At 47.4% G+C, this 24,473-nt stretch overlaps 1 protein-coding gene across 5 annotated transcripts in view; it reads right to left on the bottom strand.

The window, feature by feature from the left end:
* RBL1 (RB transcriptional corepressor like 1) overlaps positions 1-24,473 on the bottom strand; it is a 100,609-nt gene that overhangs the window by 37,319 nt on the left and 38,817 nt on the right. For 4 of the 5 annotated variants that reach the window (XM_039497960.1, XM_039497961.1, XM_039497964.1 and 1 more), the window contains exons 12-16: positions 21,882-22,019; positions 19,916-20,149; positions 9,286-9,450; positions 8,930-9,065; positions 7,272-7,538 (exon numbers count right to left, since the gene is read on the bottom strand). In XM_039497960.1, coding sequence (XP_039353894.1) covers positions 7,272-7,538; positions 8,930-9,065; positions 9,286-9,450; positions 19,916-20,149; positions 21,882-22,019 — 940 coding nt within the window. The remainder of the gene's footprint in view (positions 1-7,271; positions 7,539-8,929; positions 9,066-9,285; positions 9,451-19,915; positions 20,150-21,881; positions 22,020-24,473) is intronic. The other variant, XM_039497965.1, reaches the window with a different exon arrangement.

Below are 24,473 nucleotides of genomic sequence, written 5' to 3'. Positions count from 1 at the left end.
CCAGGGTATGGAGTCACTGTTTCTCCAGGGAAGCGTGTGGCTTAGGGAAAAACATGGGTAACTGCTTGGAAGCAGTAGGTCAGCAGGAACACTCTTTACCTCGTGAAATCTAATGGGTCTAATGAATTCAATTTTTATTTAATTTTTTGAGTGGGAACCATGATTATCTTTGTGGTGTTTAAAGTGAGTCACAGACCGTCAAGCAAATGTAATGTGGTGTCGACGAAGTATGGGAGGATGTGGATTTCTCTTCCTCCTGATATATGCCATGACACACCATGCATTTGGTGAAGACTCAGGAGGCAGAAGGGAGGCCAAATGGGACAATAGTATAATGAAAGCGGCATTCTCCTACCACACAAGGCAGAAATTTCCTCTGGATCAGTAGAATCATCACATGCATGTAAGTTCCAGAGCAGCAAATCAGCCATTCTGAGACCATGCGAGGAGGTTAGCCGAGAGTGACCCTGCGAAATCTCATGTATCTGATTAATTGGTTGAGGCTGTGAAAGTTGAGAATAGGTCTCATCCATCCTTGGATTTCGGTATCAGGAAGTACTGGGAGTAAAAGCTGTGGCCTTGGCGGTCCGGTGGAACTTCCTCCACCACTCCTAATGTCAACAGAAAGCTGACCTGCTTGTGTGTCTTGTGAGAGGGGTCCCTGAAGTTGGATTTGGGGGTGAGGTGTGTAGCCCGATCTGACAGGGTCTAGGACCCAGCTGTTGGAGACAACTGAGTCCCAAGCATTGCAAAAGTGGGCCAGCCTGTCCCTAAAGAGACAGAGATGGTGGAGTATTGACTGAATCAGTGCTCTGGACTAAGGAGTCAAAATGAGTGTTTAGCCAGCACTGAGGGAGGGCGTGTGGACTGTCCAAAGCCAGAGATTGACTGACTTCTCTTGTGGGATCTATCCCTCTTTCTGTGGTAATCCTGCTGTTTCACAGGGAAAGGCTGTGTGAAGAAATGCTGCGGGGGATACTGTTACTGCTGCTGTGCCCCATAGTAGCATCGTTGTGCGGATGGTGTGCACACTCCCAAGGACCTCAAGGTAGCCCCAGAATCCTTAAAGGAGTGCAAAGTATCATCAGTCTTGTCCAAGAACCAGAGCTGGTACTAAGAATAAGCAGTATAAGCTATTGCTTAGGGCCTGAACCAGCTCAAGGGGGCCCTCTATTAATTATTGGTATGTGTTGTGTGCCATCAAGCAGCATTCTGCAACAAATGCCTGAAACTCTTCATGCAAGGCCTTGGGCAACTGGTTCTTGAATTTAGACATGGCTGACCAATTGAGGAAATCATACTTGGACAGCAAAGCTTGATTTGCTGTCACTGGCACTAGGTGCATATCATTGATCAGGAGGGCCACTCTCCCAGGGATGGCAGGCTATAAAATGTCCACCAGTTTGTATATGTTCTCTTGGAGAAACTCCGCCTAGGCACCCAGGGATGCAGCTATGTGGTATAAAAGTTCCTGATACATCTTAAAGACCTCCAGTATAGAAGGGGAAGACGAACCAGGCAGCATGGCATCGTCTGGCAATGAGGACAATGGTCTTGGCTAACACACAACTGTCTCTTACTCCCGGGAAGACATACCCAGGAGGGAGGACTGCAGCAGCTCCACAGGGAGGAAAACCACTGATGCCTGGGCTTGTGGCTGATCTGCAGTCACCACTGTTGGGTGATTTCAGCTTTCAAACGGGATGAGGAGCATCCCACTGAGTCCAAAGAGGCCACTGATAACGGTAGGTGCATTGGTGACCAGTAGGAAGCTCACCAGGGACCAGCATCCCTACCATGGGGCACAGAAGCCATACTGGTCCACAGGTAGGCCTCAGAGCTTGTCAGGTGATGTGGAGCAGAAAGGTGACTATCCAGAATCAGAAGAGCACTTAGCTCTCAGGAATATGGGCAGAGCGACACCCCATGGAGCCAACAGGTGGTCCGATTCATCCGTCGCCCAGAACAAGGCAGGAATCCGTGTCCCTGATGAAGGCGGTATCGTTGATGCCAAACATGCTGGTGCCACAGGCAGTGTCAGTCCTGGTGCAAACAGTGGTACTGGAGTGCCCAAGTGCATCAATACTAAGGGTGATAAAAGTCTCCATTGGAACATCTGCAGCATTGAAAGCAGAGGGGCCATAGAGGGTCCTCGTGCCAAGGTCCCTTGTACCAACCCCAATACACGCTCCATCCCCACCAACGGAAGAGGTGCATCTGAATGCAATGCCGATGGATACGAGAGTTCAGCAACTCACTCCATTGGAGGGGCTATAGGTGGTGCATCTCTGGGAAAGTCCTGGATCAACGATAAGGGTTGGGACTGAAAGGGTAGAGGAGGTCTGCGGCTGCCTGATATGTCGATGACATGGACAAAGTATCGGCATTTCCCTCATTGGTATCGGACTCAATGGACACTTGGAGACCAGAACCAGAGTTGACAGTTTCTGCCCTTCCTACTCAGTACTGGGGAAGGGTTAGGAGGTACCCATGCCATCGCGCGTGGTGGAATCGGTGCTGGGACAATCCGTGCTTATCCTGAGGGAGGCAGGAGTTGCCCTGTGACCTGGAATGGTCCTGATTGGTCTTAGAAGACCCCTTCCTCGGCACTGACAGAATGGCTACTACACATCTTCAGAGAGGCGCCTGCCCTGGAATGAGAAGCAGCAGCACTTTCCAAGACTGAGGGTGATCTTTGGCACGAGGGCCTTGGTATCTGATCAGGTCACGTGGCCTGTTCAAGCAGAAGCTGCTTGAGACAAAGGTCCTGTGCCACCCGAGTCTGCTTCTTGAACGATCTACAGATCAAATAAGGTTCTTTAAGGTGGGCCTTGCCAACACAAAGCAAGCATCGTGTGTGGGTGTCACTGTTGGGAATGCTTCTCCACAAGAAGGGCAAATCTCGGTTGACACTATCTACTGCCTACTAACACTAATGATAAACAATAAACTAGGCTAAGAGTAAACACGTCGTTGTAAGACAACAACCACATGGCTCTGACTTCAGCCACAGAGGGTGAGAAGGAACTGATGGGGGTCAGTGTAGCACTGCCTCATATAGCCAGGGAAGGGGCCACAGCTATGTGTCACCCCTCTGTAGGTTCTGCTAGGCAACAGTCTCCAGCTCTCGCGTTCTGGGCATACACACACCTAACCGCAATACACATCTGTATCTACTCGAAAAAGAACCCTGGCTTATATGTGCTTTTCATTCATCAATCAAAGAGAACTGTATAAAACAGGGTAATCATCACTCCCTCACATTTTACAAATAAGAAATTAAGACAGGGTTACTCATCCAATATCACAGTGAGTCAGTGCCAGAGTCAAGAATTAAACTTGTTTCCTGATTTCCAGTCCTGTGCCTTATCCACTGGCCATGCTGCCTTTCATACCACCCCCCTCAACCTCGCATTTATCCAAGAACCAAAAATTTTTTTTTTCCTTTTTGATCACAGCTGCAAGACCCATGCTTAGAGAAATTTTCCCACTTTCTGCCAGAGTGTTTCTAGCCCTGGAAGGATGTAGGGCCAGGTCTACCCCTAAATATTAGGTGGACATAGCTACATGGCTCCCAGGCATGAAAAATTCACACCCGAAACATGCAGTTAAGCCAGCCTAAACCCTGGTATAGACACCACTAGATAAACAGAAGAATTCTTCCATCAACGTAGCTAACATCTCTCAAGGGGGTGGATTAACTATAGCAAAAGAGAAATCCCTTCTGTGGCCTTAGCAAATGTCTATGCTACGGCACTACAGCAGCTTCACTATAGAGCTGTAGCTCTGTCAATGTAGTGTAGACAAGATCTAAGTTATAGGCACCTAAAATCACAACCTGATCAACACATCTGGTCTCTCCTCCATTTAATTCCTAAGTGGTTTTAGAAGCAGGTATCCCACAAACTACTAAAGTTAAAAAGGATGGCTTTATGCCAAAAGCTTGAATTCCTAGATTTCAAGTGGTTATAAGGCATTTGTTTCTAGCCCTATGGAACTCTAAAAGTGAACTGCAAAAGCAATTAATTCAGACTAGGTGGTCACACTTGCGAATCCCAAAATAAAGTGCATTTGGGCATCTGATTGTGCACAGGTCACACCATTTACTCACGAAAATTCCTATTCAAGGCTAACGGTTTGCCAGGCCAGACTGCAATTGCCAAGATTACCGTCAGTATCTTCAGCATGTATGGTAATGATGCATCTTGTATACGGGATTATAGTTAACTCACACCTCTGGTTTTATTTTATGAATGGGACTGAAAGCAGGGTTTGTTTAAAATATATCTTTGTCAGTCTTATCATTTCCTTCTCAGAGAGCTTTTCCATGCTTCTGTCAGGTGGAGAAGTTTCTATGGTTCGCCCTTGGAAAATCATGGACCCTTTGTATTTGCAAAACACAGATTTCCAGCTCAGCCATTGGACCACCTTGACAGTCTAGTGCAACTTGGCTGCACTACTGTCCATGACCATCTGACAGACAATGGCGCCTTGATGCCTATTCCCCACGCATTGTCCTCACACGTTACCACGGTGTACGGAGCTAGAAAAACATGAAGCAGCAAGAGAGAAGCCTGGAGGACTAAAAGAAGATTCACCCCCAAATCCAATTGCTCGTGTCAAGAATTATGGCATTTTTATGCTCTTATTATGACTGAGGTGATGAAAGTTGTCTTCTCAGCCTTAACTTCTGCAAAATCCAAACCAGAGGAAGCAGTCTGAATTGTGGGCAGTCTGATTAACCCAGATTGTCTCAGCAATGTAAAATCAAAGTGTTTCTCACATGAATAGTAGTCAATGTACATATCAGATAATATAAACTGGAATTCAGGCAGAGCTGATCACTTCAATAGGAACAGTACAAGAGTGGGAGATAAAATATGCCACCTGTACTGGGTGGCTCTCAGATGGTTTCTCTTGCTGAGGTTTTGGTTGTAACCCCAAGCACATCACATCATGTATGGAAATGGCCCTATGTCGTTCATGGCTGATGAAAGCAATGGAAAAGACAACAGGCCCATTATTGTCAAAGATTCCTAATGCCTCCTTAGGGACAGGAGCATACCAATGACATTTAAATAAAACAGTGCTTAGGACCTTGCTCAAGAAACCATATTTGATTGTTAACACACAGTTTGTCTTGCCTTGAATCTCCCCTTTTAAGAGACGGTAATTGAAAAGATAGCGATGAGCCGGCTCCAGTACTGATTATACAGATTTTGATGCCTAACTTCTGGCTTCAGGCTTGTTTATGGAAACAGCACTATTGATATGGATGATCTTGTGATGATGCAAAAGGTAAAGTTCCCAAGCTGATTTTAACAAGATTTACCAGCAGCTCTGGATAACATTGTAACTGTATGGTCTGACTGACTTGTCTGCAAGATATTGCAGGAGTAGACTGAGGAATCTTTTAGTTTTACTTCTTCTCAGAAGCATCCAAAAAGGGTAGTGCTGGGCAATCTCTTCTTCCCTTGGCCCCGCAAATGCAGGGTTCCATAGCATACCATTTGTAATCCCTTCTGTCTGACATTCCTATTAAGCCATTTGGAAAGATCAAGAGTTTGGACTACTGGGTCATCAGTATAACAATACTTAGCTCTTTGCCACCATCTCAAATAATATGGCATCTATAGTGTCTTTACTCTTCCAGTATACAATACAGAGAGCTGGATGAAGATTCAAGCTGGGAAAACCTGCAGTTTTGTTTCCTGGTAAGGGGAAGGAGATGGGGGATTAAGCCAATGGTGTGTCTTCATCAGCTAACAAGTGTGTAATATCTGACCTCAAGGTCTCATTGGATTTATTGCTGCTCTTTGACTCAAACTGCATTGGTGACCCATAGTGTGGGTGAGTTTGTCATTGATCATGGACCATTCTTCTTCAATCTGGATCTCACACAGTCATCCACACCTTTGTTGCCACCAATTGGGACAAAATGTGTCCTAGAACTAATTCCTCCAGCTACTGCAGAACCCTTCTGCCTTCCTCCCAACTGCTGCAGGATGCCCCAAACACAGGACCTAAGATCAAGTTTTTACATAGGCTTCCTGTTTGCTTCTGGCTGTAATTCAAGATGTTGGTAATCATATTCAAAGCCTAAATGGTGTGGAGCCAAGGTATCGAGAGACTGCCTCTCACCCTATACACCAGTATAGCAATTAATATCTATTAAGATCAGCTGGGAGACTGCTAAAATTCAACACTCAGGGCATGATACCTTGCAATGCAGTTGTAGGGTGCTGCAAGTACAAGCACAGGTAATAAAGTAGTACAGGGAGTGCAGTGGAACGTATTCCTGTATTAGTGAGATAGACATTATGACTGCCAAGTCACTTCTGTCTAGGAGTCTTCAGAAAAGAAGGCAAAGCTAAGTGTCTCAGTTGTATTCCACAGATTGTTGTGCACTGCACGATAACTTTCAAGCACGTGGTTTCCCATGTTTGGCAGCATGGCTCTCAGTCAAAAGAATTTGCTTCTCTTGGCATCACAACCATATAATGGTTTCTGAATTTAATTTAATTTAGAGAGCACTTTATTATCTTAATTTCTGTGAATGGCATATCTAATTTTATTTTGCTCCTTTAAAGGTCACCATGACAATAGACCTTACAGAATATTAAACTTTAATAGGCTTCTTTTTATATTAGAAATATCAGAAATTAGAGAGAGCTCCATTAAATCATTTAGTCCATTCCTCATGGGCCAGAGCAGGATTTGGGGAGTTGCCATACAGCCAACTTCAATCTGTCAGAGTCAAGTACTCTGAATCTTTCATGTATCAATTTGTTTTTAAAATCTAAATCCCCTTATCCTTAAGTAAAATCATGATATACTGAGTAAACAGACAGGAAAACAGATAAGGATACAGCTATACCTGAGGACCTAAGCATATTAAATCCCCAAGAATTACTTGTATCATACATCTTCATAAGGCTTCATCTGTGATGAAGCAAAATTTGCAAAGCAACAACTTCACAAACCCTGCCCCAGCCTGCAGTGGATGCATTACCAGGATAATTTGTAAGCAACAAGTCTTTGTCCAGATACTAGTCCATGCAATAATAAGCACTAGGGATGGCAAAGTATACTTTCTCTTAATTTTTCTTTTCAAAACAATTGTCTTTAGATGTTACTTGTTTAAAATGCAAAGCCCTCCAAACTGAATCTACATTGTGTTTGATAGTACAACCAAACCCCAGAAAAAGGACATAGTAAAGCATTCAGCATCATTATAAACTGCAATGAAGTAAAATGAATGGATCTCTTACCATGCAGTGGGATTGTAACTTTCTGTCCCATTGTCCCTGTTACAGTAGCTGTTGCCATGGTCAAAATTGTCTGTCCCGGTGAGAGAGAGACATTTTCAGCAGCAACGCTTGAAGCTGGGGCAATTTTCAACTTTGTTCCTTCAGAGAGAACCTTTTCTACCTGCACGTCTTTCGGGCTGTCGTCGCCAAAGAGCCTTCTCTTAGCGCTTCCAGCTGTAGGAGAGCTGTAGCGCTCATGAACAGAGATCGGAGACAATGGCTGCATGTCTAATATGCAAGAGAGGAAAAATCATCACTACAATATGCAACAGTTTAATAGAAATACAATTTCCAAAATGAGAGAACTGCTAGTCTCCAAGGTAAAAAGATAAGTCAGAATCACAAGAAACCTTCCACTGACAGAACAGTAGCACCATAATACACAGATCAAAGTCCTCTAGCCCTTCAATTGCTTCACCTTATTCTCCACTATTCCCAAACCATTTCATTTGATTGACAATATGTTTGGATTCTTAGCCACTGGAAAGCAATGGAGACCTCTTCCTCCTCCAGTCACATTTTTCCTGTGCTCTAGCTGCTTGGACATCTTGTTTCTCTGTCTCTTCCTCTTTAATCCCCTCACTACTACCCAGCTTGAATCTTCTCTCCCTTAGCTCATCCCCATATCTCTACTTCTGCTCACAAACTCTGCTCACTTTTGCTGCTGCCCAATAGCATGAGTGGAAGCAGTTGAACTGATCAATACAATATCAGTTTCACTCTTCTGCTTCATGGAACCTTTTGGAAGCACATGATAACCTCCTGCAGCTCAAGATACTACATGGTGTGTGTCCGTCTCCATCCCACAAAGCAGGAGAGTTTCTGGGTAAACAGAAAAGTGAAACTGGCTAAAAACTTGGAAGTTTCACTCTGCTACTAGCTTTCACCCACTCCCAGAAGACATTTCCTTGTCAGCAGAGGTAGGTGCATTTTTTCAAGCTCTGCTCTTCTCCCCCTTCAGTATGCTTCTTTACTTTCTGTAAATTTCTTTGAATGGTAATGACAGGTCATACAATCCAGTGTAAAGAATTGTTTGCCTTTTTGTGAAAAAACAGCAAGTCCAAGTTGTTGGTTGTGGGGTTTTTTTGGGGTTAAAAATAAGTGTCCATTTAAGAACTAATGAGAGAGAGGATAGTTTTTTTTTTTTTTTTTAATTTTTTTTTTTAAAGAAAACTGACCTATCAAATCTGAGAATGGAGGCATAAAGATAGAAAATACAGGACAGAACCAAACTGCGTAGTGAACTACTGAACAGATTAGAACAGCGGGAGAAGCAGAGCTACCAGCTGTCAAGGATTACAGCTACGCCATCTGAATCAGTATAGACAACCCTAGAAAAGGCACAAAGGCAAATATTACTGATTCAGGGTAGGCAATGTGGACATAAACACTGGTGCGTCACTCACTACAATACAACTGACAGAAGCACAAGCAATTGAGTGTTATTGAGACAAAGCCAGAGAGTTAGGGAGAAGATTTCCATACAAAAAGTTTGAAAAGCCAAATGACTAAGATTCTAAGCAAACACAATTCAAAGACACCCAGGATTTCTCTATGTATTACTATGAATGGTTTGAAATACTATATACTACAAACATCAGAACTCATCTCAAACTTACCCCGTCGTAAACTTCCACCAAGATCCGTGCGAACCTCTTTCACTCGGGGATGCACAATAGGCGATATTGGCATCATAGGGAGGTGCCCTAGTCCACTTCCTCCATTACTGGCTTCAAAGTTACTTGGGTATATTACCTGGGATATAAGAGATGCCAGTTTAAGAATAAATAATCTTCGCCTCTTCATACCATCTACTATTATTAAAAAAGGACGTCAGAGAACACGGTCTTGGTTTTCATAATTATTTCACTACTGGATAAAATTGTTGCATTTGATTAATATCCTATGCAAAATATCAGTTCTGGAAAACAAGTACACTTGCATTTTCTGGCAATTTATTTTCCCTTCAACATACTTCTTCACAGGTTGGGACCTTGTTTTCTGAGGCTTGTAGAGCTTTCCATAGGGCAGAGTCACTGGTCCAGGCTAGACTCTCCAGAATCTGTTCTTCAATGTTGTTGAGGTGCTTCACCATGTCTCTGGAGAGTCCTTCCTCAGACCGAATCAATACTTCAATCACCTAAAGGGAAGCAAGGCAGTTTAATCAGCCATGCTAAACCAAAGCCACCTCACCCATCCTTAACTCCACTCTGACCAAATGCTAGCTGTAGCACCTGGTCACTTCAGTGTTCAATTGCTGCAGCTCAGAAAAGGTTGCCAGCACAACTGGGAACAATTAGCTATTTTCTGTTGGGGGATTATGAGTACCTGGGTGGTAATTACTATACTATTGATACAACTGGTAGTAATTTGGGAGAATGTAAGTGGAAGGAACAAGAAGCAGGAGGGGGAGCTCAGAAATTGAGCTGTACAAAAGGAGAGAAGCAGTGTGGAAAGCTCCTGCTGCAATATGTCTGTGTCGTGTTCTGTTTAAAAAAGAACCATGGAATAAAAAGATACATGTGATGAAAGGAAAATGGCCTGGGTGTGTTTATGACTGAGACTATGGGAACAGGCTAGAAAGCATGGTGCACTCATCAACTGACCATTCATTTCAGGTCCAGTTCAACCCTCCCTCCTTGTTTTTAAAAGCTCCAGCTTCTATTACATACCTTGCATGTTTCTGCTCCTCTTCCTGATACCTCTCCTCATCCCACACACTCCCCTCACCCCAAAAACACACCATCTTGCCATAGCTAGTGCAAAAGCATTCTATGCTGGAATCCTGTGGTCTGGAATAGTTTCCCTACATCAATTTTCCATCTGATTCCAAGTCTCAGAGGACCTCTGTTAAACAGGAGTTCAGACTTGACGATCATAATGGTCCCTTCTGACCTTAGAATCTATGAAGACATTTCCTGCTTTGTCATATATAAGACGGTTACTCCCCGTTGTTCTTCGAGATGTGTTGCTCATATCCATTCCAGTTAGGTATGCGCGCGCCGCGTGCACGTTCGTCGGAAGACTTTTACCCTAGCAACACTCAGTGGGTCGGCTGGGCGCCCCCTGGAGTGGTGCCAACATGGCCCTGGATATATACCCCAGCCGACCCTCCCACTCCTCAGTTCCTTCTTGCCGGCTACTCCGACAGTGGGGAAGGAGGGTGGGTGTGGAATGGATATGAGCAACACATCTCGAAGAACAACAGTTACAATGGTGAGTAACCGTCTTTTCTTCTTCGAGTGATTGCTCATATCCATTCCAGTTAGGTGATCCCCAAGCCTTACCTAGGCGGTGGAGTCGGAGAGAGATGTGGTGGAATGCAAAACCGCCGAGCCGAAGGCCGCGTCGTCTCTAGATTGCTGGACTAGAGCATAGTGCGAAGCAAACGTGTGGACCGAAGACCAGGTCATCGCATGGCATATCTCCTGGATCGGTACGCGTGCCAGGAACGCGGCAGAGGAAGCCTGAGCCCTGGTAGAATGGGCAGTGAGGTGGCCCGCTGGGACATGGGCCAAGTCATAGCATATGCGTATGCACGCTGTTAGCCAAGAGGAGATCCTCTGTGCTGAGACGGGGAGGCCTTTCATACGGTCTGCCACTGGCACGAAAGCTGGGGGGGATTTACGGAAGGGCCTTGTGCGGTCAATATAAAATGCGAGCGCCCTGCGGGCATTTAAGGAGTGTAACCGCTGCTCCCGTGGGGAGGAATGAGGTTTAGGGAAGAAAACTGGGCGGAAGATGTCCTGATTAGTATGGAAGGCCGAAACCACCTTAGGGAGAAAGGCGGGATGTGGCCACAACTGAACCTTGTCCTTATGAAAGACAGTGTAAGGGGGGTCTACAGTGAGTGCTCCAAGTTTGGAGACCCGCCTGGCCGAAGTGATGGCCACCAGAAAAACTGTCTTCCATGATAGGTACAGTAGAGAGCAGGTTGCCAGCGGCTCGAAGGGGGTACCCATAAGCTTGTTTAATACCAGGTTGAGGTCCCAGGTGGGGGCAGGACGATGAACTTGAGGGTAGAGGCGTTCCAGTCCCTTCCTAAACCTAGCGACCACAGGGTGAGAGAACACAGCGTGACCAGCCTCTCCAGGATGGAAAGCAGATATGGCCGCTAAGTGAACTTTTAGGGAGGATATGGCAAGGCCCTGCTGCTTAAGCTGCCAGATGTAGTCCAGAATGACTGGAGTGGGGATCCCGGAAGGAGTAAGGGCCTGTGACGCACACCAGGCTGAGAAACACTTCAATTTGGCCGAATATGTAGACTGAGTGGAAGGTTCCCTACTACTGAGCAGAACGTGCTGCACAAGGGCAGAACAGCGCAACTCCGAGGTGTCTAGCCACGCAGGAGCCACGCCGTGAGGTGGAGGGCTGGAAGGTCCGGGTGACGGAGAGTGCCGTGCTCCTGGGTTATAAGGTCCTGGCAGAGGGGGAGGGTGATTGGTGTGGCTACGGAGAGGCTGAGGAGCGTGGTGTACCAGGGCTGCCTGGGCCACGCTGGGGCAATCAGTACTAGATGTGCCCTGTCCTGCCGGAGTTTTAACAGGACCCTGTGCAGCAGCGGGAACGGAGGGAATGCATAAAGCAGCTGGTGCTTCCACGGAATGAAGAATGCGTCCGAGATCGAGCCTGGTGAGTGACCCTGGAACGAGCAGAACACTTGGCACTTCCTGTTCGCGCGAGAGGCGAATAGGTCCACCTGGGGAAAGCCCCACTTGCGGAAGATTGCATAGATAATGTCCGATCTTATGGACCACTCGTGACACAGGAAGGATCTGCTCAGCCGATCCGCGAGAGTGTTCCGAACTCCCGGGAGAAAGGATGCCACCAGGTGTATCGCATGAGCTATGCAAAATTCCCATAGATTGATGGCTTCGAGGCAAAGAGGGGAAGAGCGGGTCCCTCCCTGCTTGTTTATGTAATACATGGCCGTTGTGTTGTCTGTAAACACGGAGACACAACGGCCATACAGAAGCTTGCGGAATGCTTGGCATGCCAGGCGAACCGCTCTGAGCTCTCGGACATTTATGTGGAGGGAGAGCTCCTCTGATAACCACAGGCCTTGGGTGTGCAGGCAACCGAGGTGGGCTCCCCAGCCGAGGGATGACGCATCTGTCATCAGAGACAGGGTGGGCTGCGGTGGGTGGAACGGTAACCCCGCACACACCATGGAGGGGTTCAGCCACCAGTCGAGGGAGCGCAGTGTACTCGGCGGGATGGTGACTAACATGTCCATCACGTCCCTGCCCGGACGGTACACCGAATGGAGCCATGTTTGAAGCAGACGGAGGCAGAGCCTGGCGAATTTGGTGACTTATGTACATGCCGCCATGTGGCCTAGGAGACCGAGGTCGTGGGAAAGGCATGCAGACTGCGGATGATCGCGGACGTAGCCAGGAATCTTGGCTGAGGCAGACAGGCTTTGGCCAGAGTGGAATCCAAGGTAGCTCCTATAAAGTCCAGCCTTTGAGTGGGGACCAGGGTGGATTTGGCCATGTTGAGCATTAGGCTGAGACATGCAAACAGGTCCTTTGCCACTCGTATATGTACCCTCACTTGCTCCTGGGGGGCTCCCTTGATGAGCCAGTCGTCCAGGTATGGGTACACGTGGAGCCCTTGACGACGGAGGTGGGTGGCGACCACCGCCATGCATTTCGTGAACACTCGAGGTGCTGTGGAGAGGCTGAAGGGAAGGACCGTAAATTGGAAATGCCGATAGTCCGCTACAAAGCGGAGGTATCTCCTGTGCGGAGGAAAAATGGCTATGTGAAAGTAAGCGTCCTTCATGTCGAGGGCAGCATACCAGTCTCCGGGATCCAAGGACGGGATAATGGTCCCCAGGGAGACCATCCGGAATTTTAACTTTATCAGGAATTTGTTGAGGCCCCGTAGGTCTAGGATAGGCCTGAGACCCCCTTTTGACTTGGGGATCAGAAAGTAACGGGAGTAAAACCCTTTGCCCCATTCCTCCTTTGGCACCTCCTCTGTCGTTCCGATGGTGAGGAGCGTCTGGACCTCTTGCAAGAGGAATTGCTCGTGAGAGGGGTCCCTGAAGAGGGACTGGGAGCGGGGGTGGTAAGGTGGGGTTGAAGCAAATTGGAGGTGGTATCCTTGCTTCACGGTGCACAGGACCCAGATGTCCGAAGTCAGGTGGGACCATGCAGGGAAAAAATAAGAGGCAGTTGGAGAAGGGAGGGAAAGGATCCCGAACGGGGAGTAGTATGCTGTCCTCGGGCGCATCTTCAAAAGGACGACTTCGGACCCGCCTGTGGCTTGGAGGGGCCGCGGCTTTGACCCGTTTGAGCACCAGAATATCGTCTGCGGCCACTGCGCCCTCGGCGCCTGCCAGAATCCTGCCTCTGCCTAGGCACAGAGTACGGACGGAAGGTCTGGGGGCAGAAAGTGCAACACTGGGTCACGGGGGTATGCATGCTCAGGTTCCGCATAGTGACCCTGTTGTCCTTTAAGCTCTGGAGTCTAGGGTCAGTTTTCCCCGAAAATAGGCCCTTACCCTCAAAGGGTAAGTCCTGGATGGTATATTGGAGTTCAGGCGGAAGAGTGGAGGCCTGCAGCCAGGAAATACGCCTCATGGTGATACCGGACGCTAAGGTTCTGGCTGCAGAGTCCGCTGCATCCAGGGAGGCCTGCAGGGAGGTCCTGGAGGAAGGGAAAAAGGTGGCCAGAAAGGCCTTGAATTCCTGGCAGGAGTCTTGAGGAAGCAACTCCCAGAACTTGCTCATCTCCGCCCAGGTGTTATAGTCGTAGCGACTCAGCAGGGCTTGCTGATTCGCTACTCGGAGTTGCAAGGCACCCGCCGAATACACCTTCCGGCCTAGAAGGTCCATCCTTCTGGCTTCTTTGGATTTTGGGGCCGTGACGCTGTACATGACGCTCCCTTTCATTTTGGGGCCATGACGCTGTACATGACGCTCCCTTTCATTGACAGACTGGACCACCAGGGAGGAAGGAGGAGGATGTATATACAGGTACTCGTACCCCCGGGATGGTACCATATACTTACGCTTGACCCCCTTCGCCGTTGGCGGAATGGAGGCCAGCGACTGCCACAAGGTGTCTGCCTTGGCTTGTATAGTCTTAATAAAGGGCAGAGCCACCCTAGTGGGCGCGTCAGCTGTAAGGATGCTGACGACAGGATCCTCAACCTCTGGGACCTCCTCCACCTGCAGATTTATATTGACGGCAACTCTCCTGAGGAGGTCCTGGTGCGCCGTGAGGTCTATTGGAGGCGGGCTCGAGGCCGATGTGCCTGCCACTGCCTCGTCCGGTGAGGAGGAGGACGAGATGCCGGGGACAAGGGGGTCCTGTACCTCCCCTTGGTCCTGTGGTGGTTCCTGCTCAAGCTGTGCGGCGAGGTGGACGCTTGAGCCAACTGGTCGTCTGTGCGAGCTGGTGGGGGACGACTAACCATGGCCTCTGGGGCCCGGTGCTCCGATGAGGCATCACGTGAGGGAACCAGAGGAGCACCTTGGGCCTGATGGTACGCCCATGGTGTCCAAAAGGGCCACTGCTGAGCACCCTGCGCTTGAGAATGGGCTTCTTGAGACAGGCCCTCAGGCACATGTGCATCGCGGTCTTGTGAGTAGTAACTGCCCGCTTGGGACGGTACCGACGGATGCCTGGATGGCCATGGAGGAGCAGAGAAGCCTTGGGCGGATATCCCCACAGACCTGGTGTTCTTACGGTGCCGTGAAGAATCTCAGTGCTGAGATCGAGACCGGGACCTGCGACCGGCCTGGTGCCGGGAGGTCTACCGGGACCTGGAATAGCGGCGCCGTGAGCGGCTCCTAGGTGAGCGGTGCCTAGACCGTGATTGGTGCCGTGAGTAGGACAGCGACCGGGACGTAGAACGGTGCCGCGAGTCGGACCGGCGCCGCATGGTGGAGCGGTGCTGGGACTGCGAGCGGCGCGACGATTGAGAGCGGTGCTGGGATCTGGATCGCCTGCGGGACCGCGATCGAGAGTGGTGCCGGTCAGGTGCGCTGACAGAAGCTGGACGAATGAGGGCCGGCTTCCCAATAGATTGAATTACCCGCACCGGCGGTGCCGGGGGTGGTGGTGGTGGCGGGTCCGTCAGCGCGATCAGGTCCTTAGCCACTTCACATACCTCCGGTGTGGATGGTATGACAAGCTCAACCACGGCGGGTGCTGGGTGCTGGACTCGACGGCCCTTGCCGGACCGGAGTGGACGGCGCCGGCTTAGCAGGTGCCGCCGCGGGAGCGGGCACCGGGCGGTGCAGCTGAGCCGTGCCCTCATGCCGCGCATCGGGCGGTGCCGGAGCGGCAGGGGTCTTAGTCTTTTTTGCTCTCGGTGAGAGCGAGCGCCTCAGGCCTGGTTTTGGTGCCGGCGATGTCCGGTGCCGAGAGGGCTTAGGCGTACCGGTGCGACCCGGTGCCGATGAGGCGCTCCTCGAGTCCGATGGAGCCGCGCTCGGTGCCGAGGACGGAGGGGTGAGAGCCGCCTCCATAAGGAGCTGTTTAAGCCTAATGTCCCGCTCCTTTTTAGTGCGTGGCTTAAAGGACTTGCAAATTGGGCACTTAGCTGTTAAGTGCGACTCGCCGAGGCACTTCAGACAGGAGTCGTGTGGATCCCCTGTGGGCATCGGCCTGTGGCAAGCCAAGCACGGCTTAAACCCCGGGGAGCCGGGCATGTGCTCCGGTCCTGGTGCGGGGAGGGGCTAAGCCCCGAACCCGACTAAACCTACTAATTACTAACTTAACAATTAACAAATAACTACACTTATCTAAATTTCAACTATATCTACAACTATATACACAAAGAGAACGAGAACTACGAGAATGCTAGGGAGGTGGCGGTCAGCTAAGCCGCACTCCACTGTTCCAACGATCGACACGGGCGGTAAGAAGGAACTGAGGAGTGGGAGGGTCGGCTGGGGTATATATCCGGGGCCATGGTGGCGCCACTCCAGGGGACGCCCAGCCGACCCACTGAGTGTTGCTAGGGTAAAAGTCTTCCGACGAACGTGCACGCGGCGCGCACACACCTAACTGGAATGGATATGAGCAATCACTCGAAGAAGAACTGTTTCTTTCTCCCTCTCCTCCTCCATCTTCACTGAGTGAAAATATAGTTCAGAATTTTAAGATCCAGTATAAAAGGCTTCATATGAAATGGTGATTATATATACACGTACACCATCATTTACAGTTTACAATTAGATTTAAATTGGTTTTTAATAGATGCTCTACCACTTTATAACTAGGTAATGTTCACAAATACCATTACCCATCAATTTAAAACTTCATTTGAAAAAAGGTTAAAGCCCTTACGGTTGTGAAGCCAGCCTTACAAAGAACAACCTGACATGACAGATATTAGTCACGTCACTTAATGCTCTGAGACAATACAGTGATGAGTGTGGTTTAAGAGCCTATATCAAATAGGAAGTGTGATTCAAGTGTAAACCAATGCTGTGGAAGAGAAAGTTAGTCACCTTGTGCAGTAACATAGGTTCTTCGAGATGTGTGTCCCTGTGGTTGCTCGACTTTAGGTGTTCGTGCGCCCCTGTGCTCGTAATCAGAGATTTTTGGTAGCAGTGCCCGGTTGGGTTGCATATGTGCGGTCCTCATCTCACACTGCTTGAAGCGGTCAGTTGCTGCTGGCTCTATTCCTTCTTTACTGTGGAGACCAAGTAATAAACCCCAAAGTAGAAGGGAAGAGGAAGGATAGTGGAGCACCCACTGGGGGACACATCTCGAAGAACTTCCATTACTGCACAAGGTGAGTAACTTTATTTTCTTCAAGTGCTGTCCCTGTGGGTGCTCCACTTTAGGTGACTTCAGAGCAGTGCCCTCCAATGGAAGGAGAGTCTTCGGAGTTGAAATTGTGAGAGCAGATAGTATAGTGAGTCCAAAAGAGACATTGGACGTTGCCAGTTGTCTTAACGCGTAATGCTTCGTAAAGGTATGGACCGAGGCCCAGGTTGCAGCCCTACAGATGTCCATGATGGGCACGTTGTTAAGGAAAGCAACAGAGGTCAATAGGGCTCTGGTGGAATGCATGCAAATCCCCATAGGAGGTTGTCGGTCACATTGGTGGTATGTAAGAACGGACATACTGGGTCAGACCAAAGGTCCATCTAGCCCAGTATCCTGTCTTCCAACAGTGGCTAATGCCAGGTGCCCCAGAGGGAAGGAACAGAAAATCATCAAGTGAGCCATTTAGGGATAGTGATCCATCAAGTGATAGCATAGATTTATGCTATCAGAGATCCTCTTGGAGAGCCTCTGTTTGGATACGGCACTCGCTTTGGAGCGTTCAGTGATGGAGACAAACAGTCTGGCTGATTTATGAAATGATCCTGCTCTGTCTATTGTGGCAAATTGCCAGCACTATTAAGATGGGTCCCGCACTTTCTCCTCTTGTGTGTGTGTGTTGGGGGGGGGGAGGGGTTCAGGGCACTGTTTCTCACCCCTGAACTGGGGTATCAACTGTCCCACTAGTGTCCCAGAAAAGGGGAGTGGAGAGGGAGGGACTCAGGCCCACTCTCTACTCTGGGTCCCAGCCCAGGGGCCCTAGGAATAGCGGTGAACCACTTGAACTAGCGATTCCTTCCCTCTCCTGCCCTTTCTCCGCTTGGGCCAAGTTTCTCCCAACCCCTTGTGTCTGTAGAGTCCCTCTGCTTCTCCAACTGTCTGACTGAAGCAGCATTTTGTTTTGTTTTTTAATCAGGTGACTGGCTTCAGGTGCTCTAATTGGCTTAATTGGTTTCAGGTGCTCTAATTAATCTGTAGCAGCCTCTCTTCCCTCTACAGGGAATAAGGCTCTCATAATCCTGGGGCTTACATATCTCCCATCTATCACTCTCCTGCTGCCCTCTGGCCATGCTATATCACACTATATAAAAGGCCAATGCCCTCCGTGTGTCGGGAGTATGAAGTGTGGACTACCTTCTATCCTCGTGCGGTCTGGGGTAGAACGTCAGTAGGTAAATGGATTGATTAAGGTAGAAAGCTGAGATGACTTTAGGTTAAAAACTTGAGGTGCAGTATCAGGGATACTTTATCTTTTTTTTAAAAAAGCGTGTATGGGGGGGCTGCCATGAGACCACCCAACTCTCCTACATGTCTGGTAGATGTAACGGCCACTGGAAATGCAATCTTCATGGAAAGGTATAGTAGTGAGCATGTAGCCATGGGTTCCAACGGGGAAACAGTGACGGTCCAAAGGACTAGGCTGAGGTCCTATGATGTGGTAGGATCACGTAGTTCTGGGTAGACATTGGTGAGGCCTTTGAGGAAACATTTGGTGGGCAAGTGAACAAACACAGAACGCTGATCCACTTTGTGGTGAAAAGCTGTGACAGCAGAGAGGAGTACTCGTATTAAACTCATGGAGAGGCCAGACCTTTTAAGTTCTAAGAGGTAATCTAATATTGAGTGTAAATAACTAAGTTCCCTGTAAGCTGCGCAGCCATGCAGCAGCCTATTTAGTGCCATGCTGGTGCTCAGGGAACCCACCTGGGGACCTGCCAGGGGAGGGACGGCTTGAACCCAGCCCGCACCTGCCACAGCTGGGGGCACCCCTTCCCTGGCTTTGGGCATTCCCATCAGGGGAGGCTTTTGCCCCCCAGAGAGGCTGATTAAAGGGTAAACTAAAATCTAACTTCTAATGAGGAGAATCATCATAATAAAATTTATTTTAGAAGAGGTGATGAGGACAAAGAAAAAAACCAAAATCAACTAACTAAATAATGGTAGTAAATAGGCTAAAAGAACTAAGTAGCAAGGCTCTGCTAAGTGCTCTGACCTGTATCCAAGGGTGGTACAGAAGGAACTGAGGGGGGGTGGAGGGGATTGGTCGCACAGCACTAGTTAACCGTCTGAAGAGGCGCGAGACAGGGACTGCGCATGTATGATCCAACTGGGAACTGCTACCAAAAATCAGATTACGAGCACAGGGGTGCACCAACACCTAAAGTGGAGCACCCACAGGGACAGCACTCGAAGAAGAATGTAAGTCTGCAGACTGCCAGAGCTCAATTGCCTCTGCTGTGGCTCAGAGCTTCCACACACACAGCACAAAGCTGAAAAATCTTTTTTTGTTTTCATTGCTGTTTTTCAAATCCCTGTAAGCAACAGTGAAACTGAAAAACAATTTAAAAATTTAATTCTGCTGAGGCTTGGGGAAAAATGGTTACCTACCTTTCCTAATCATTGTTCTTCAAAATGTGTTGCACATGTACATCCCAATTTATGTGTGCGAGCACCCCAACAACAGCTGTTGGGAGATTTTTCCCCTAGTGGTATCCACAGACTCAGCACTAGCGCTCCCTGGTGTCGCACATTCATAACGCCGGTATAAGGGGCTCCGGCCGAGCCTGCACTCCTCGGTTTCTTCTTACTGACCTCTCTGAGAGAGGGGTTGCACATGGGTCTTGGAATGAACATGTGCAAAACATCTCAAAGAACAGTTACAAAAGGCAGGTAACTGTTTTTTCTTCGAGTGATTGCACTTGTCCATTCTGATTTAAGTGACTAGCGAGCAGTAGATCTGGAGGTGGGCTCGGAGGTTAAGTACAAGCTGCCTATAGGACTGCTCATCCAAAGAAAGCATCTTCTCTCACCTGCTGCGTGATAGGATAGTGTATTGTAAAGGTATGCACCGAGGACCATGTCGCCGCTCTGCATAAGTCCTGGATTGGAACCTGCACTAAGAAGGCTGCCGAAGAATCTTGGGACCTCGTGGACTGAGCTGTTAAGTTCGACGGAGGGTGGACACCTGGAGATCGTAGCATGTTCTTATACAGGATGCAATCCACGATGAGATCCTCTGGGAGGAGACCAGAAGCCCTTTTATTCTGTCAGCAATAGCAACAAAAGAGGTGGGGCGACCTATGAAACGGTTTGGTTCTTTCAATATAAAATGCCAGAGCATGTCTGACATACAGGGAGTGCAGTCATTGATCTTCCCTATTCACATGAGGCTTAGGGTAGAAGATTGGTAGAAAGATAGGCTGATTGTAGTGGAATTAGGACACAACCTTTGTGAGGAATTTTGGGTGCGGCCGCAGCTGTACCTTATCTTTAAGAAAACTGTATATGGTGGCTCTGCTGCGAGGGCTCGGCTCTCCGAAACCCTCCTTGCCAAAGTAATTGCTCTTATATTGGCGCTATCAGCATGCAACAGAAGGGGGTGCCGGCATCAAGGCTACGGATACCACTAGTGGAAAAACCTTTGACAGCTGTGCTCAGGGCACTCGCACACCTAAATCGGAATGGACATGTGCAATCACTCGAAGAAGAACTGCAACCAACATCAGAGGCACACACATTGGGGCTATTGCCTGAGGAAAGGGACTCAAATGAAGGCTAGGGGAACGTTTCCACTACTCTACTCTTGTAGCTACTCAAAAGCTGAGGAAGTGGTAGAGTAGCAGACACACTCCAACCTCCCAATGTCAACAGCCAGGAGGCTACGGAAGGTTGGAAACAGAAGCTTTGAGATGGGAAAAGGAGAGCAGGCAGGGAGATATACCTAATATACCATACTGACAAGGCAGGCTGGAGTCCCCAGCGAGGGTCCAGGAACAACACTGTGGCTAGAGTCTCAACACCCTCTTGGTTTCTCAAAGGCTGGCTTCTATCTTGGGCAGGCCTCCCACATCTTAACTGGCTGGTTAGACCTCTGACTATTAGGCAGGGCTTTGGAGCAGAGCAGCTCCAGAGCAGTGGAGCTGCAGGTTTTTGCCTGGAGCGGAGCCGGAGCACAGTTCCAAAGCCCTGCTATTAGGGCCTGGAAATTTTCACTAGATGCCTAGGTATTGGTATGTCTGTGAGAGAGGCCATAAGACAGAGAGACTGTGGTAAGGTAAGTTAGTAAAGAAGAAAGGTACAGAATTTGTGGGGAACGGAAAGAATAAGGTGACAAAAAGGTGGAAGTGGGGAACAAGAAGAGAAGACAGTGCTCTGTTGCAGGAAAGAAAGTTAAGTAAAGACAGGAAGGGAAAAAGATTTAACAAAACAGGGATGTAACAAGGAGGACTGATCAAACAGTACTCACTCAACAAATATATTATTTTGAAGTATTTTATCAGTATTAGTTGAAGAATTTCCCTCAGATTTGTGTGGTATGTGACCAGTGCTATAACTGGTGAAATATTAAGTAAATTTGAATACTGGTAGAAATACTGGTCAAATATAGTCTAAGAATATTTTATTCCACTATTCAACCAAAGACAGTAGTAAGTCAGGTTTACAAATCATTTGTTAAATTGAAAATTGACTGACAGCATGTTACAATTAAATAAAGTATACAAACTATGCACAAGTTCTTTATTCCTTTACATTACAGGGGAAATGATGTCACAAGTATTACATATGTTGGATAATAGATGTCAATTCTTGGTAGCATATTCAAGGGCAGCCTTAGGCTAAAATAGCACATATGCTACAGGTCAGCACTAGCCCCTCTTCTATACCTAATCTAGGAATAGAGGGCTTCTAGGACTGTCAATTTAATACTAAATAGAGGTACTTTAAAAGTTTATAATAATTCAGATCCAAGTATTTGAACATGACTTTTATGCTTACCTTATAAAAATAGAATGGTCGGAGATCAAGAACCTCAATAATCCAAGGGAAAGTTCGAAGTGAGCTATATGCGAATAGCACAATCTCCAAACAACATGCCATCAGGGAACGATGGAAAATATCTTGCTCCAAGAGAGCCTAGATAGGACATAGAAATGGTTTTCAGCCACATCATTAAGGAATTACTCAAATATGTTTTCTTAAATGATACCAGAGAGACCAAATTACTGAGAAAGAACAGCAGTCTCCTTGTGTCTCTCTCTCTCTCTCTCACACACACACACACTATCCACACTAGATGAAGTATGATGATTTGATCTGCTAAGGCCTGCATTAAAAAAAATATAGAATAAGAATTTAAGTTTTGTTTTAAATCATTCCCTGAATTTACTATCCATTAATTAAAACTTAATTTAATTAAAATTTGGGATATGGAAAATGTTACAGAAGAGGGAGCACTGAAAAAGAAGTCAAGAGACAAAGGACATAGATTCCAAGGCCAGAAGGCCTTGTGATCATCTAGACGGATCTCTTGTATAACAAAAGCCAGAGAACTTTGCCAAAAAAAATTCCTAGAGCAGAGCTTTTAGAAAAAACATCCCCTCTTAATTTAAAAATTGTCAGGAATGGAGAATTCACTGTGATGCTTGGTAAACTGTTCCAATGGTGAATTACACTCAGTTAAAAATGTACCCCTTATTTCCAGTCTGAATTTGTCTAGCTTCAACTTCGAGACATTGGATCATGCTATACTTGTGTCTGTTAGACTGAAGATCCCATTATTTGTTCCCCAATGCAGATACTTCTGGACTAATCAAGTCACCCTTTAACCTTCTTGTTAAAATAAATAGATTGAGCTCCTTGAGTCTATCACTATAAAGGCACTAAAATGATGAAAGGTCTAGAAAACATGACCTATGAGGGAAGATTTAAAAAAATGGGTTTGTTTAGTCTGAAAAAGAGAAGACAGGGGACATGATAACAGTTTTCAAGTACATAACAAGTTGTTAACAAGGAGGAGGGAGAAAAATTGTTTTTCTTAATTTCTGAGGATAGGACAAGAAACAATGGGCTTAAATGCAGCAAAGGAGGTGTAGGTTGGACATTAGGAAAACCACCCTGACAGTTAGGAAGTTTAAGCCCTGGAATAAATTGCCTAGGGAGGTTGTGGAATCTCCATCATTGGAGATTTTTAAGAGCAGGTTAGACAAAAACCTGTCAGGGACTGTCTAGAGAATACTTAGTCCTGCCATGAGTGCAGGGGACTGGACTAGATGACCTCTCGAGGTCCCTTCCAGTCCTATGATTCTACGTTTGGTAATCCATTAATCATTCTTGTGGCTCTTCTGTGAATTCTGTCCAATTTATCAATTCATTTAGCATGTCTGTTCCACTCTTTACAGCCAGATTTGCTGATTTATAAGCAGTACAGGTGCTGACACACTGGAGAAAAAAATAGCAGATAAATCAACTGTATTACAACTAGCACATTGTTAGATGATGACAGTTTAAGCTACAAAAAAGAAACCTCCAATGGCATACTTAAGTATCATACTACGTTCAACTACTTTATATATTTTTTCCCTGAAAGATCAATTACTGTTTCTTTTGCCCTTTCCATTACCTTCCGCTTTTCGGAAAGTTTCAAATGATAAAGGCTGGTTTTATACTTGTTTATCTAATAATAATGCAACTCGAAGGGGAAGCAGACCTACAGTGCCAATGATGGTAAAGCTGCTTTGATACTATGGGTAAAAGGATAAAAGCCTGCTCACCAGGAGTTAAAACAGAATGCAAGGTGCGCTAGCTGCAGTTACTGCAAAGCAATACAGGAATTTTGTTGAAGAATAAAGAAGAGAACAAAAATGCCTTGCCCAGCATCTATGTTCTAAAAGACAATACAGGCAAAGAATTAGCAGTTGCAGGCACCTTCATATATAGTTATTATTGTCAAACGCTAGTCTAGTCAGGTATCGTGACGAAGTGGGGTTTTATTCATTTTGTTATGTTGCATCTCGTTATGCGAGTCTTACTATCCCATACTAATACTGTGTGTACTGCACCAATACTTAGGTGGTAGAAATTGGGTGTGTGATTTTGCTGAGGCCCCTGGGACAGGTGAGACTGCCCTACTATTTGCACCTGTGTAATCTGAGACCCAGGAGGATGGTGCGACCAGGTGCCTTTGGCACAGAAAAAGGGACAAAGGCCAGAGGAGGGTCTGGAGAGTTTCAGTTTAAAGCTGGCTGGGGAACGGAGGGAGTCCCAGAAATGGGGTCTGAGCTCCCTACTCCCAAGATGAACCTAACTGAGGGGTCCTATTCACTGTACCTACAATCTGTTTTAGACCGTGTTCCTGTCGTCTAATAAACCTTCTGTTTTACTGGCTGGCTGAGAGTCACGTCTGACTGCGGAGTTGAGGTGAAGGGCCCTCTGGCTTCCCCAGGAGCCCCACCTGTGCAGACTCACTGTAGGAAGTGCACGGTGTGAAAAGGGGATGCTGAATGCTCCAAGGTCAGACCCAGGAAGGTCGAAGCTGTGTAAGCTTCTTGCGCTGGAGACAGTATGCTCAAGAGGAGGCATGCTCCCCCA

This window comes from Mauremys reevesii, linkage group 13, assembly GCF_016161935.1.
Source record: "Mauremys reevesii isolate NIE-2019 linkage group 13, ASM1616193v1, whole genome shotgun sequence".
Taxonomy (NCBI): domain Eukaryota; kingdom Metazoa; phylum Chordata; order Testudines; family Geoemydidae; genus Mauremys; species Mauremys reevesii.
This window is presented reverse-complemented; position numbering and strand designations above follow the sequence as displayed.